The 12500-nt window shown below is 49.3% G+C and overlaps 1 protein-coding gene across 1 annotated transcript in view; it reads left to right on the plus strand.

The window, feature by feature from the left end:
* LOC133136647 (semaphorin-6D-like) overlaps window positions 1-12500 on the plus strand; it is a 44371-nt gene that overhangs the window by 652 nt on the left and 31219 nt on the right. Inside the window, exons 2-10 of the mRNA XM_061254294.1 lie at window positions 2469-2583; window positions 3052-3109; window positions 3423-3479; window positions 4754-4855; window positions 7261-7351; window positions 8800-8922; window positions 9365-9453; window positions 9980-10197; window positions 12233-12364. Of these exons, the coding sequence (XP_061110278.1) occupies window positions 2469-2583; window positions 3052-3109; window positions 3423-3479; window positions 4754-4855; window positions 7261-7351; window positions 8800-8922; window positions 9365-9453; window positions 9980-10197; window positions 12233-12364 (985 nt within the window). The remainder of the gene's footprint in view (window positions 1-2468; window positions 2584-3051; window positions 3110-3422; window positions 3480-4753; window positions 4856-7260; window positions 7352-8799; window positions 8923-9364; window positions 9454-9979; window positions 10198-12232; window positions 12365-12500) is intronic.

The following is a 12500-nucleotide window of genomic DNA, read 5'->3' on the forward strand; positions in this document are numbered from 1 at the left end:
GTTTTGTTGAAAAGACGATTGGCCATTTTCCTAGTTTGCGTTATGCTGCAATTCCATCCGATCTGGACCCTTACGCACAACAGCCCAAATCGGCCAGGCCGCCTAAATCACGTTCTGCCTGTCTGCCGTCCCGGGAGGTGAGCGGTGCACTGGAGACGGAAGACGGGGGACAGAAAAGGGAAGCTGGGACTCCTTTGATGGTAAACATGCCGATTTAAAATGGCCGATCCAAGTAACAAAGAGAAGGGCCAACTGCCGCAAGAGGAGCAATTTTGCGGAGAGGAGGTTTTTTAGCATTCAAAGACTGTTGCCAAGGAACAGGAAGCCTGTAATTACAGCCTTTTTTCTTTTCTTTTTTTCTTTTGCTCAAAATTTATTCTGTTTACTCCATCAAGGGCTCGTCCTGGACTCCGACCGGCGGAGAGATGTGGTCTCTGAGCATCTCTGAAGGAGGAGAAGGTTTACGTCCGTCGATTAATTACAGCTTTAATGTCAGCGCAGCGATGAAGTTCTCCTTTATTATCCTTTCCTTCGAAACGAGTCTTCTGATAATTAATCCGTAGGCCGGCCCGAACTTTTCTGGCCTCACTTAACTCTTGCATCGAGCTAAAGTTTCTACGGTTTTGAAACTTTTCTGTTGCTTTTATTTGCTCCCTTAAATCGAATTGACGGCCGTTTTACCATTTCAAGAACTGCAAATTATTGAGGAGGAGAGAAAAAAAACAAAACAAGAAGACTCGACTGAAATTTGTTCAACACAGTCGGGGACGGGGGGGGGGGAAAGATGGAGATTTTGAGGCCTCCGCGTTTTTGGCGGGAGCGGAGAGGGAGAGGGAGCGGAGAGGGAGCGGGAGGGAGAGGGAGGGAGGGAGCGTGAGGGAGTGGGAGGGAGAGGGAGAGAGGGGAGCGAGCGGGAGGAGCGGAGAGGGAGAGGGAGCGGAGAGGGAGCGGAGACTCTGGAGAGGGAGCGGAGAGGGAGAGGGAGCAGAGAGGGAGCGGAGAGGGAGCGGGAGCGGAGAGGGAGCGGAGAGGGAGCGGAGAGGGAGAGGGAGCGGAGAGGGAGCGGAAGAGGGAGTGGAGAGGGAGCAGGAGCGGAGAGGGAGCGGAGACTCTGGAGCGGAGAGGGAGAGGGAGCGGAGAGGGAGCGGAGAGGGAGAGGGAGTGGAGACTCTGAGAGGGAGCGGAGAGGCAGCGGAGAGGGAGAGGGAGCGGAGAGGGAGCCGGAGAGGGAGCGGAGAGGGAGAGAGAGAGGGAGAGAGAGAGGGAGCGAGAGAGGGAGCGAGAGAGGGAGAGGGAGCGGAGAGGGAGCGGAGAGGGAGCGGGAGCGGAGAGGGAGCGGAGCGGAGAGGGAGCGGGAGCGGAGAGAGAGCGGAGAGAGAGCGGAGAGGGAGCGGAGAGGGAGCGGGAGCGGAGAGGGAGCGGAGACTCTGGAGCGGAGAGGGAGAGGGAGCGGAGAGGGAGCGGAGACTCTGGAGCGGACTGGACTGGACTCTTCACCCCGGGCTGAAGTTTCATTTAAAGAAAAAGAAACTTTTTTTAAATCCCCGGGAAAGAGGCTTGTATCCTGGATACAGATAACTAATCATGTCTAATGGATTAAACAGACTGCATTCACGGAGTGGAATAATGTCATAATTTTCGCGTGAGGCTCAGCTGAAGTTGTAGAAGAAAATGTTCCCTTCGCTCGCTGTAACTTCAGAAGGAACTACCTTTTTATTTTATTTAATCTGTTTATCTGTTTACTGCCTCAGGCCCCATGCACTTATGTAACACTGTTTACGTCTGTGTATATATGTGTGTATGGGTGTATGTGTGTATGTGTGTATGGGTGTCTGTCTGTGTGTGTGTGTGTGTGTGTGTGTGTGTGTCTCTGTCTGTCTGTGTGTGTGTGTGTGTATGTGTGCACACGTCTGTGTGTGTGTGTGTGTGTGTGTGTGTGTATGTGCACGTGTGTGTGTGTATGTGTGCACGTGTGCGTGTGTGTGTGTATGTGTGCACGTGTGTGTGTGTGTGTATGTGTGCACGTGTGCGTGTGTGTGTGTATGTGTGCACGTGTGTGTGTGTGTGTGTCTGTGTGTGTGTGTGTGTGTGTATGTGTGCACGTGTGTGTCTGTGTGTGTATGCGTGCATGTGTCTGTGTGTGTGTGTGTGTGTGTGTGTGTATTTTTCAGAGAGAGAGACCAGTTCTAATGGAAAACTCACATGCACATCTTCTTAACTTAAATAGAACATAAAGTAATTGGACTTTGAGCAGCCGTAACCCACGGCCTCTGGAACTCTGATGCAGGGCCTGGGTGCTCCAGCAGCAGCGGTTTCCCACAGGCAGGCAGGGGTTTGGGTTTAACAGCCTGTCCTCCCCTCTCCCCTCCCCCCTCCCCGGCCCCCAGGGTCCCAGCAGTACCCCGCCTTCGGGGGTTTGGGTTTAACAGCCTGTCCTCCCCTCTCCCCTCCCCCCTCCCCGCCCCCAGGGTCCCAGCAGTACCCCGCCTTCGGGGGCCTCCCCTCGGACAACGACACAGCCCGGCTGGGCCTGGACTTCCAGAGGATGCTACGCATCAACCACATGCTCTACATCGCCGCCCGGTCAGTCAACCACGCAGACCTTTACTACTCCACGCTTTCCACTGTCTGTGTCTTCCATTGCTTTTTCACCAAGCTCTTATTCACGACTCCTGCTTTTCACCTCCATCTTCCTTCTCATCTTCCTCAGCTTCCTCCTCCTCCTCTCCTACCTCATCGTCTTCCTCCTCCTCTTTCTCTTTCTCCTTCTCCTTCTTCTTCCTCTTCTTGCAATAGCAGTAGCAGTAGCAGCAGTAGCAGTAGCAGTAGCAATAGCAATAGCAATAGCAGTAGCAGCAGCAGCAGCAGCAATAGCAGTAGCAGCAGCAGCAGCAGCAATAGCAATAGCAGTAGCAGTAGCAATAGCAGTAGCAATAGCAGTAGCAATAGCAGTAGCAGTAGCAATAGCAATAGTCTTCATCATCTGAGTTAGAGGCCCTGCCCTAATAAAAGGCCAGATTGATTGACAGCTCCCTTCTTTATTTTCCCCAGGGACCACGTGTTCGCTGTGAATCTCAGCGCTTCGACGGATCAGATCGTGCCTCAGCAGGTATGAGGAAGAGTGTGGTATGAGGAAGAGCATGTGGGCCGTTTCCTCAACTGTGTGCCAGATATCGCGCGTAAAACAGATTGTCTGTCTGCTAGACGAAAGGTGATGAGTCATCGGTTTGTAAGACAGTTTAACTACGCAACAGATTACAGGTATATAAACATAGATTCAGTATCCTGCATATGGGACAGGTTATGGGTTGGTCAGACAGATTGAAAACACCGCAACATTAGCCGATCGCACCTGACATTAACTGTCTGTTGTGATGCATGTTGAATCTGATTGATGAGTGATTGATTAACCCCCCCTGCAGAAGCTGACATGGAAGACGAAGGACGTGGAGAAGTGCATGGTGCGCGGGAAAAACAGCGTGAGTACCGCCGCCCGGAAACAATCGCGCAGTACCTTCAGCGACCTGCAGGGGGTGCTGGAGTGGAAAACAATCTCGGCATTCGATTATAATTGAAGGGACGCTATCTAAACTGTATGTACTATGAGTGCAGTGTCACAAGTGAAAAGACACGCAGGTTAGAGTAATGAGTCTAAATTGCCTAAAGGTATTCTCCTGCCTTTGCCCTTGACCAGGGCGCTGGCCTCAGAACTGGAGTTGGTCTCCGTGCGCTGCACTGTAGCTGCCTACTGCTCCTGAGTAACTAGGCTGGGTCAAACGCAGAGGATGCCTGTTGTTGCCTTTGAAGGCAGTGACAACCACAAATACATAAATAAATTAATCAAAGTTGGAGTTTCGATTCCCGGACCTGAAAAAAACTAAAATATGAATCTGCACTCGCTGTGACTATTGTTTATGATGGTGACTGTGCTACACGCGATTGTTTTGATATTTATGGATTCAATGCTTTTCTCTTGTTGAGGAACTTCTTGTTACTTGGCGACTGGATTTAAAAGCTTCTGCTAAATGATTAAAATGTAAATGCTTTGGTAATTATCATGCTAAATAGGTTGTTTGTAACCGTATGCCGTTTCGGTTTCTCTGGCTTGCTAATTGCCGAAGTGTAGAAAAGCCCATTGTAAACATCCAGCCACCACGGGCTCTTGATCACAGTTGGCTGTTGGCTAACAGGGAATTCGCTATTAAAGGGAAGCACTCACTGATGTATAGTAGTCTTATCAGAGGTAGGTCATGAAAATTCATGAGTTTTGTTCGTCAATACTTATCGCAGGCAACACAAAATGGCCGTCTGTCCGTTGTTTTTTGTTTGTGTATTTTGTGTCTTTGGTCATGATTGGTCCTTGAGCTCGTTGAAAGTCAGCCATCTTGCAATATGTGGGCCAGCCGAGACGAATCGAGCCAGTGATGTCACAACCTCGCCTGTTCCAAAATAGTGGCACTCGTGTGCCAACATTATTTCATTTTTCGAGTTTTGAATGGATGGCCATCCGCCTCACACTCGCCTCTGCCCTCGTGATTTTAATGCGAAATATGGTCGTTTAAGTTCCAGTTGGGTATCAAACGAGGACTGAGCCGCTTATAATGTAAAAAGCAATTGAACCCAAGCTAAAGTACCAAGTGCTCCTGTTGCCCTTTAACATCGCTGCCATTCGACTGAAAGTGAACTGCTAGCATAGCCGCTAATTAACTAGCCTTGAAAGCAGTGAATCACCCACTTTGTTCTTTTTCTACAGGATGAGTGCTACAACTACATCAAGGTCCTGGTGCCTCGAAACGACGAGACTCTTTTTGCCTGTGGGACCAACGCTTTCAACCCTACCTGCCGAAACTACAAGGTACCTCACCCTCCCCCCCCCCCCCCCCCCCACCCCACCCGTCCCGCATCTTATCACCCCCGACAGAAGCTAGCTAAGCCTCTTCGGTCATTCCCTTTTAAATACAGCGTCCCGGGAAAAGTGTGTGACTACATCTCGCGAAGGAAATATCTGCCGCCCTGATCTGCCTAGCGGAAGCCATTACCGTGGTACAAGCTCCGCTTCGGCCGCCTGAAGTGCACCTCTCTCTGCCAGCTAATTTTAAAAAGTTTCAAAACCCAAAAAAGTTCCAGCTCACTCCACATATTATAAAAAGACAGTTTTCTGTGAGATTGTTCATGATGCTACCTCTTGATTAGACCTCCCTTGTAAAATATCTTGTAAAAGATATTTCCGACTCGGTGAGACTCTCCTCGACGCGGCAGCAATAATAAAATTGGGCAGGCGCTGGAGTGCCTGCAGACTCAGTTTTGGAGCGAGGGAGGGAGTCGTTTCCATTTGGACGCATGCAGTGAGGTCCAGCTGAAATGGACCCACACACACACACACACACACACACACGCACCTGGGTCTTGGCTAGGTCGTGTCATAGCAGACGCCCGCGGTGAGGTCACAGCGACACGTCGACCCAGCGATTCCGGGTCGCCCCCCTCAAAAAAAACCTCCAAATAAGCAGCCCAAACTTCAGTTCAGGTCCCCGCTGAATCCCCGCGGGTGTTTTACGGGAGCGTAAATTTCCCCGGAGTCGTAGGTTTCGATGTTTGGAGGCGGCGGCCTTTCTTGGGTTGCCGAGCAGCGGGGGCAGGCGAGGTTGGGCGCTCTCGGTTCGGATAACGGCGGCTCTTTCTGGGGCAGCGGAAGAGGAGTCTGTAAAAGACGTCGGGAAGTCACCCGCACAATGGCTTATCCAGAAGAGAAACCTCTCCACAGCTCGTAACAGAGTGTCTCTCTTTCAGGCCAAAGGAAGGAGGCAGATAAATCTTAATGCAGAGCACATTCTCTCTGTCTCTGTCTCTCTCCCTCATACCGCCTCATTCTCTCTCTCATAATCACTCTCATACACTCTCTCATTTTCTCTTTTTCTCTCGCTCCCTCTCTCTCATACTCTCCTTCTCTCTCGCCCTCCTCCCCTGCGCTGGGAGACCTGACGCCACCGACAACTGCCCGGAGAAATGAGAGGGAAATCAGTATTTTTTTATTTTTATCACGTAATATATTTGTAACTTCTTTGAATTGTAGTAGATGTATAATGAAATTTGAGAACGTGCGGCTGGGGAATGTTGACATTCATGCATTGTGTCGATGGTAACCTGAGGACTTGGGTTTGCGTTTGCACTAGCTGGCCTGTTTTATTTATTTATTTTTTTTAAACCGTTCTTTCCCTTGTGAGCTTTGTAGCAGGAGTGGGAAGGAGTCGGTGTGAAAAGGTCAGTGTGTCAGGAACTGGTTTTGTAGTCCCTGTGGAGTAGGGATATGGGGCTGTAGTTCATGTGCAGGGAACAGGTTTTGAAGTCCCTGTGGATTATGGATATGCAGCTGTAGTTCATGTACAGGGAACAGGGTTTGTAGTCCCTGTGGAGTAGGGATATGGGGCTGTAGTTCATGTCTCCAGCTGCTCCCACCGCCACGTTCACATTACCCCCCTGCCCTGCTGGAATCTCTGCATGGTTGCCATGGAGATTTACGGCGTACCGCCCACGGCAAACGACCCGTTCGGAAACAGGTGCTGAGCTGGACACGGTTTGGGGAGGTGGGGTTGTGGCGGTGGAATGGGTTCAGGTTTCTGGTAACACATGTTACTCATCCAGGTTTTTGGCTGCTGTGGGGTTCAGGGATTGGAACTTGGAGCCAGAATTCTAAGTTTGAATCCCAGCGGTTGTGTCCCTGAGAAACAGTAGCTGCCCAAAATAGCTTTGCTGAAATACCCCCTGTGCGATCTCTTCAAGGACAGATTCAGAGGTTACATTTAAATGAACTGTAACAGACCCCACCAAAACACAGCTTCCTTTTAAAAATCCAAAGGAAGTTGTCAACTTTATCCAGGAAATGCATTTTGCTTAACACAACAATTGTTCTTTGCGTGGCATATTTGGCATGAAGCTTGGGAAATAAAAGTTACAGCAACAACAGCAAAAATGTTGCTGTTGGGCCTTTGAACGAGGCCCTTATCCCCCCACATTGCTCCAGGGACTGTCCCCCTGCATAGTCTAATCAACTGTTAGTCGCGTTGGACAAAAGCGTCAGCTAAATGACATATAATGTAATGATCTAATACCTACCCACCTACCTACCATCGAGCCGTTTCGCCTCCTTGGGCTTTGCGAGTGGAGGTGCTTGTGTGGGGTGGAGGTGCCCCGGTCTCTTGCAAGTGGAGGTGCAGGTTTGTGTGGGGGGGAGGTGACCCAGTCTTTTGCGTCTCCTCCCAGATGTCCAGTCTGGAGCAGGAGGGGGAGGAGGTGGTGGGACAGGCCCGCTGCCCTTTCGAGTCCCACCAGTCCAACGTGGGCCTCTTCGCCGGTGAGTCCCAGGACCTCAGCAATGCATTCATTCATTTATAATGAATCTCCATTTCCTCAATGTATTTATTTATATATTATGTAATTAAAAATGCCAGTGTCTTGCATAAACCTCTCCATCTCTGTAAAAAAAAAAAAATGTTATTCCCCTGAAGAATTACAACAGCGATTCTGTTTTTCCTTGTACCAATGCGTGTTGTGCTTTCATCGCTTGGGGTTTTGAGCCAGCTTTATTAGTTCTTGAGTCAAATGAGAATGTTTAGTGCATGATTAAACAACTAACGTGACAAAAGAAATTAAGATTTTGAGCGTCACTGATGGTCCAAATCCGCACTGTGAGAGGAGAGATAGGACGCCAATCTCACAGTGTTTGCATACTGCTTAAAATGATCATATGGGGCGTGTTTTTTCATGCACAGTGGTAGAAGAACAGCGTATCTGTTTCTTCTAAAACAATCATATGGAATACGGTCTTTGATTGATTGTTAAAAGTATATGTTTGTCTGACGTTTCTTCATGAAATATGGGTGAAAAGTACATGTGTAGGTAGATGTGCTCTTGTCCTTCTAATGGAGGCGTTAGAATACTGTATTTTACTGTGACTGGCTTTAGTATTACTAGTACAGTATTTTACGGGTGACTGGCTTCAGTACTAAGAGTTTTACAGGACACTGGCATTAGTACTAAGTGTTGTACAGGTGACTGGCGTTAGTACTAAGTGTTGTACAGGTGAGTGGCTGTAGTAAAGTGTTGTACAGGTGACTGGCGTTAGTACTGCTAGTACAGTGTTGTTCAGGTGACTGGTGTTAGTACTAAGTGTTGTACAGGTGACTGGCTTTAGTACTAAGTGTTGTACAGGTGAGTGGCTGTAGTAAAGTGTTGTACAGGTGACTGGCGTTAGTACTGCTAGTACAGTGTTGTACAGGTGACTGGTGTTAGTACTAAGTGTTGTACAGGTGACTGGCGTTAGTACTGCTAGTACAGTGTTGTACAGGTGACTGGTGTTAGTACTAAGTGTTGTACAGGTGACTGGCTTTAGTACTAAGTGTTGTACAGGTGAGTGGCTGTAGTAAAGTGTTGTACAGGTGACTGGCGTTAGTACTGCTAGTACAGTGTTGTACAGGTGACTGGCATTAGTACTAAGTGTTGTACATATGACTGGCTGTAGTACTAAGTGTTGTACAGGTGAGTGGCTGTAGTAAAGTGTTGTACAGGTGACTGGCGTTAGTACTGCTAGTACAGTGTTGTACAGGTGACTGGCGTTAGTACTAAGTGTTGTACAGGTGACTGGCGTTAGTACTAAGTGTTGTACAGGTGACTGGCGTTAGTACTAAGTGTTGTACAGGTGACTGGCGTTAGTACTAAGTGTTTTACAGGTGACTGGCGTTAGTACTAAGTGTTGTACAGGTGACTGGCGTTAGTACTAAGTGGTTCTCCGTGTCCCCGCAGGGGGGGATTTTTACTCGGCCACCATGACGGACTTCCTGGCGAGCGACGCGGTGATCTACCGCAGCCTGGGCGAGGGCAGTCCCGTCCTGCGCACCGTCAAGTACGACTCCAAGTGGCTCCGAGGTGAGTCACGTGACCCAAACGTCCAATAATACGCCTCCTACTGGCTCCGAGGTGAGTCACATGACCCAAGCTGTCTAATGAGTAACCATGGCGACGGGACTTTGGCCTTCAGGGTTTTAGGAAGGTTCCGTGACCAGGACCAATCACAGGCATATATGCACAGCGACACATTTTGATTGGCTCACACCTGTCGGTGATTGACAGGAAATGGATGCAGTGAACCCTTCTCATGCATCGCTGCAGACAGCAGTGACAGTATTGAGTCATTCCTCTCCTTGTGGAAGATGAATGGCCTGGTCTCGTCATCCTGCTGTTTACACTTGTTCTACATTACCGCTCCCTCGATAATGAGCAGGGAAGCAAACTATCTGCACAGCGGCAGTCCCACACACTGAGATCGCCTCAAACCGTGTGTGTGTGTGTGTGTGCGTGTGCGTTCCAGAGCCCCGCTTTCTGCACGCCATCGAGTACGGGAACTACGTCTACTTCTTCCTGAGCGAGATCGCCGTGGAGTACACCACCCTGGGCAAGGTGAGCTCATCTGACTGCACCTGCCAACAACAAGGGTTCTGATTGGCTCACACTGAGGGCGCAGGTCAGTGACGGACCTCGCAGGGAAAGCGCTCTGATTGGGCAATTCATATAGAGGGGGTGCGAGTCAGCAACAGGGACCCACAAGGAGCGTGTGCTGATTGGTGGATTCCAGCCACACTCTCCCTCCGCTCTTTAAATGCATGTTTATCTTTTATTAACTCATAAAAGTATAGAACCGAATGGGAATTTGACTCTTCGGTTTTGAATACGAGTCTGTCTGAATAGGGTCCAGCAGTGTGTTGTCTGAAAGCTGCATGTCTGTCTGTAAACTTTGACGCACAAGAATTTCCCTTGGGATTATAAATCAAATCTAATATATACACGCATGGAAGCTTGTATACGTGTACATATATATCAGATAAATACATTAATCGGCCAACTCTATTGATGCTGTGAATGCAGAGTTTCTGTCATTTCTGCTGTGTCTCATCCCGCCGCCCTATCCCATCATGCCCCTGTGCAGGTGGTGTTCTCGCGGGTGGCGCGCGTGTGTAAGAACGATAACGGCGGTTCCCCGCGGGTTCTGGAGCGGTACTGGACCTCGTTCCTGAAGGCGCGGCTCAACTGCTCGGTCCCCGGGGACTCGTTCTTCTACTTCGACGTTCTGCAGTCGCTAAGCAACGTGCTGCAGGTGCACGGCAGGCCCGCCGTCATGGGCCTGTTCTCCACCCAGGCCAACAGGTCAGCCTGAACACTGAACACTGAACACTCTCCAACACTGAACACTGAACCTCTATCACTGAACACTCTCCAACACTGAACACTGAACCTCTATCACTGAACACTCTCCAACACTGAACACTGAACCTCTATCACTGAACACTCTCCAACACTGAACACTGAACCTCTATCACTGAACACTCTCCAACACTGAACACTGAACCTCTATCACTGAACACTGAACCTCTATCACTGAACACTCTCCAACACTGAACACTGAACCTCTATCACTGAACACTGAACCTCTATCACTGAACACTGAACCTCCATCACTGAACACTCTCCAACACTGAACACTGAACCTCTATCACTGAACACTCTCCAACACTGAACACTGAACCTCTATCACTGAACACTCTCCAACACTGAACACTGAACCTCTATCACTGAACACCCTCCAACACTGAACACTGAACACTCTCCAACACTGAACACTGAACCTCCATCACTAAACACTCTCCAACACTGAACCTCTATCACTGAACACTCTCCAACACTGAACCTCTATCACTGAACACTCTCCAACACTGAACCTCTATCACTGAACACTCTCCAACACTGAACCTCTATCACTGAACACTGAACCTCTATCACTGAACACTGAACCTCTATCACTGAACACTCTCCAACACTGAACACTGAACCTCTAACCCTCAATGCTCTCCAACACTGAACACTGTCCAACCCTCAACACTGAACCTCTAACCCTCAATGCTCTCCAACACTGAACACTGAACCTCTAACCCTGAACACTCTTCAACCCTCAACACTGAACACTCTCCAACACTGAACACTGTCCAACCCTCAACACTGAACCCTGAACCATGAAAACACTCCCCTGTATCTGAACCTCAAACCCCATTCCCTGAATCTCAGACCTTAAATGTAAATCCTGAATCCTCCCTCTAAAACCCTGTACGACCCCTGAACCCCAAACATTGTACTCCCCAATTGGTCCATTCGCATTGAGAGGGAGCAAATCGGTGACAGAGCCCACAGGGAACGTGTTTTGGTTGTTCGATTTACACTCAGTGAACAAGTCAGTGAATACTAAATCTCAAACATTGTACATTGAACTTCGATCCCTGAACACTGAACCCCAGACCCCAAATCCTGAACCCTGATCCCTGAATCTCACACCCTGTACATTCGACTCTAAACACTGAACTCCTGAATGTTTAACACCTTCCCGGGTGATGCATTATGAACCGTTTATTCTCTCCAAATATTCAGCACACATCAGCGGAGGTGGAGAAGGGGAAGCTTTATTGAGCCAATTATCCCGGAGAATGATTAGGTGGCAAATGGAAAGAGCCAGGTTGTGAATTTTCCTGGCGCTCCGGGGATTCCCCCTGCTCCGTGTGCGGAGTACAGTGAGACAGGACCGCCCTGTAATGTTCCTCTTAAGGCGCGAGGGCGCGAATGTGTGATTAGACTGTTCTCAACCCAACATTCCGGCATTCTTAACTGAACCTTCCAATGCTGATGTCACAATCACTGCTGATGACTGAAAGCGGCGGAGTTCCGGAACTCTTGTCACCCGAAAACATTCCCAAGAAACAAACGTACACTTGTGTTAAAAGTGTTGAAGGGATATTTCACCTTAGCGTAACACATGTACTGTAAGACTGTGGAGCTTTACCCCCCGTTTTATTTGCTTAGAGTGAATGCTCACGCCATCGGCTGTCCCTGCCGACCGCTGACAACGTCGCCGTATTTCCCATTTGTCCAGCTCCCATTCACTCCCATTCATTCTCGCAACCTCGCCGAAATTAATAGTTTTAAACTACACACTAACTCCTGAATAGAGGACTAACGTCAAATGTTCTGTCTGTCTCTCTGTCTGTTTTCCGTCTGTGTCCCGTCTGTCTTTCTGTGTCCGTCCATCCGTCTGTGTCTATATCTCTGTGTCTGTGTCTCCGTGTCTGTGTCTCTCTGTCTGTATCTCTGTGTCTGTGTCTCTGTGTCTGTATCTCCGTGTCTGTCCGTCCCCCAGCATCACTGGCTCGGCGGTCTGTGCCTTCTACATGGATGACATCGAGCGCGTCTTCAACGGCAAGTTCAAGGAGCAGAAGAGCAGCGAGTCGGCCTGGACCCCCGTCCCTGAGGACCAGGTGCCCAAGCCCAGGTGAGCCCGCCGGGGATTATGGGTAACGGGGCGCCCGTCTAGCTCAGCCTAATCCACGCAACCTCCACTCAAACTCCCAAACTCCCGCTTCTTTCGATTGCTTCCACTCGTACTCTCGATTATTATCTCCATAGCC

This window comes from Conger conger, chromosome 9 (assembly GCF_963514075.1).
Source record: "Conger conger chromosome 9, fConCon1.1, whole genome shotgun sequence".
NCBI classification, from domain to species: domain Eukaryota; kingdom Metazoa; phylum Chordata; class Actinopteri; order Anguilliformes; family Congridae; genus Conger; species Conger conger.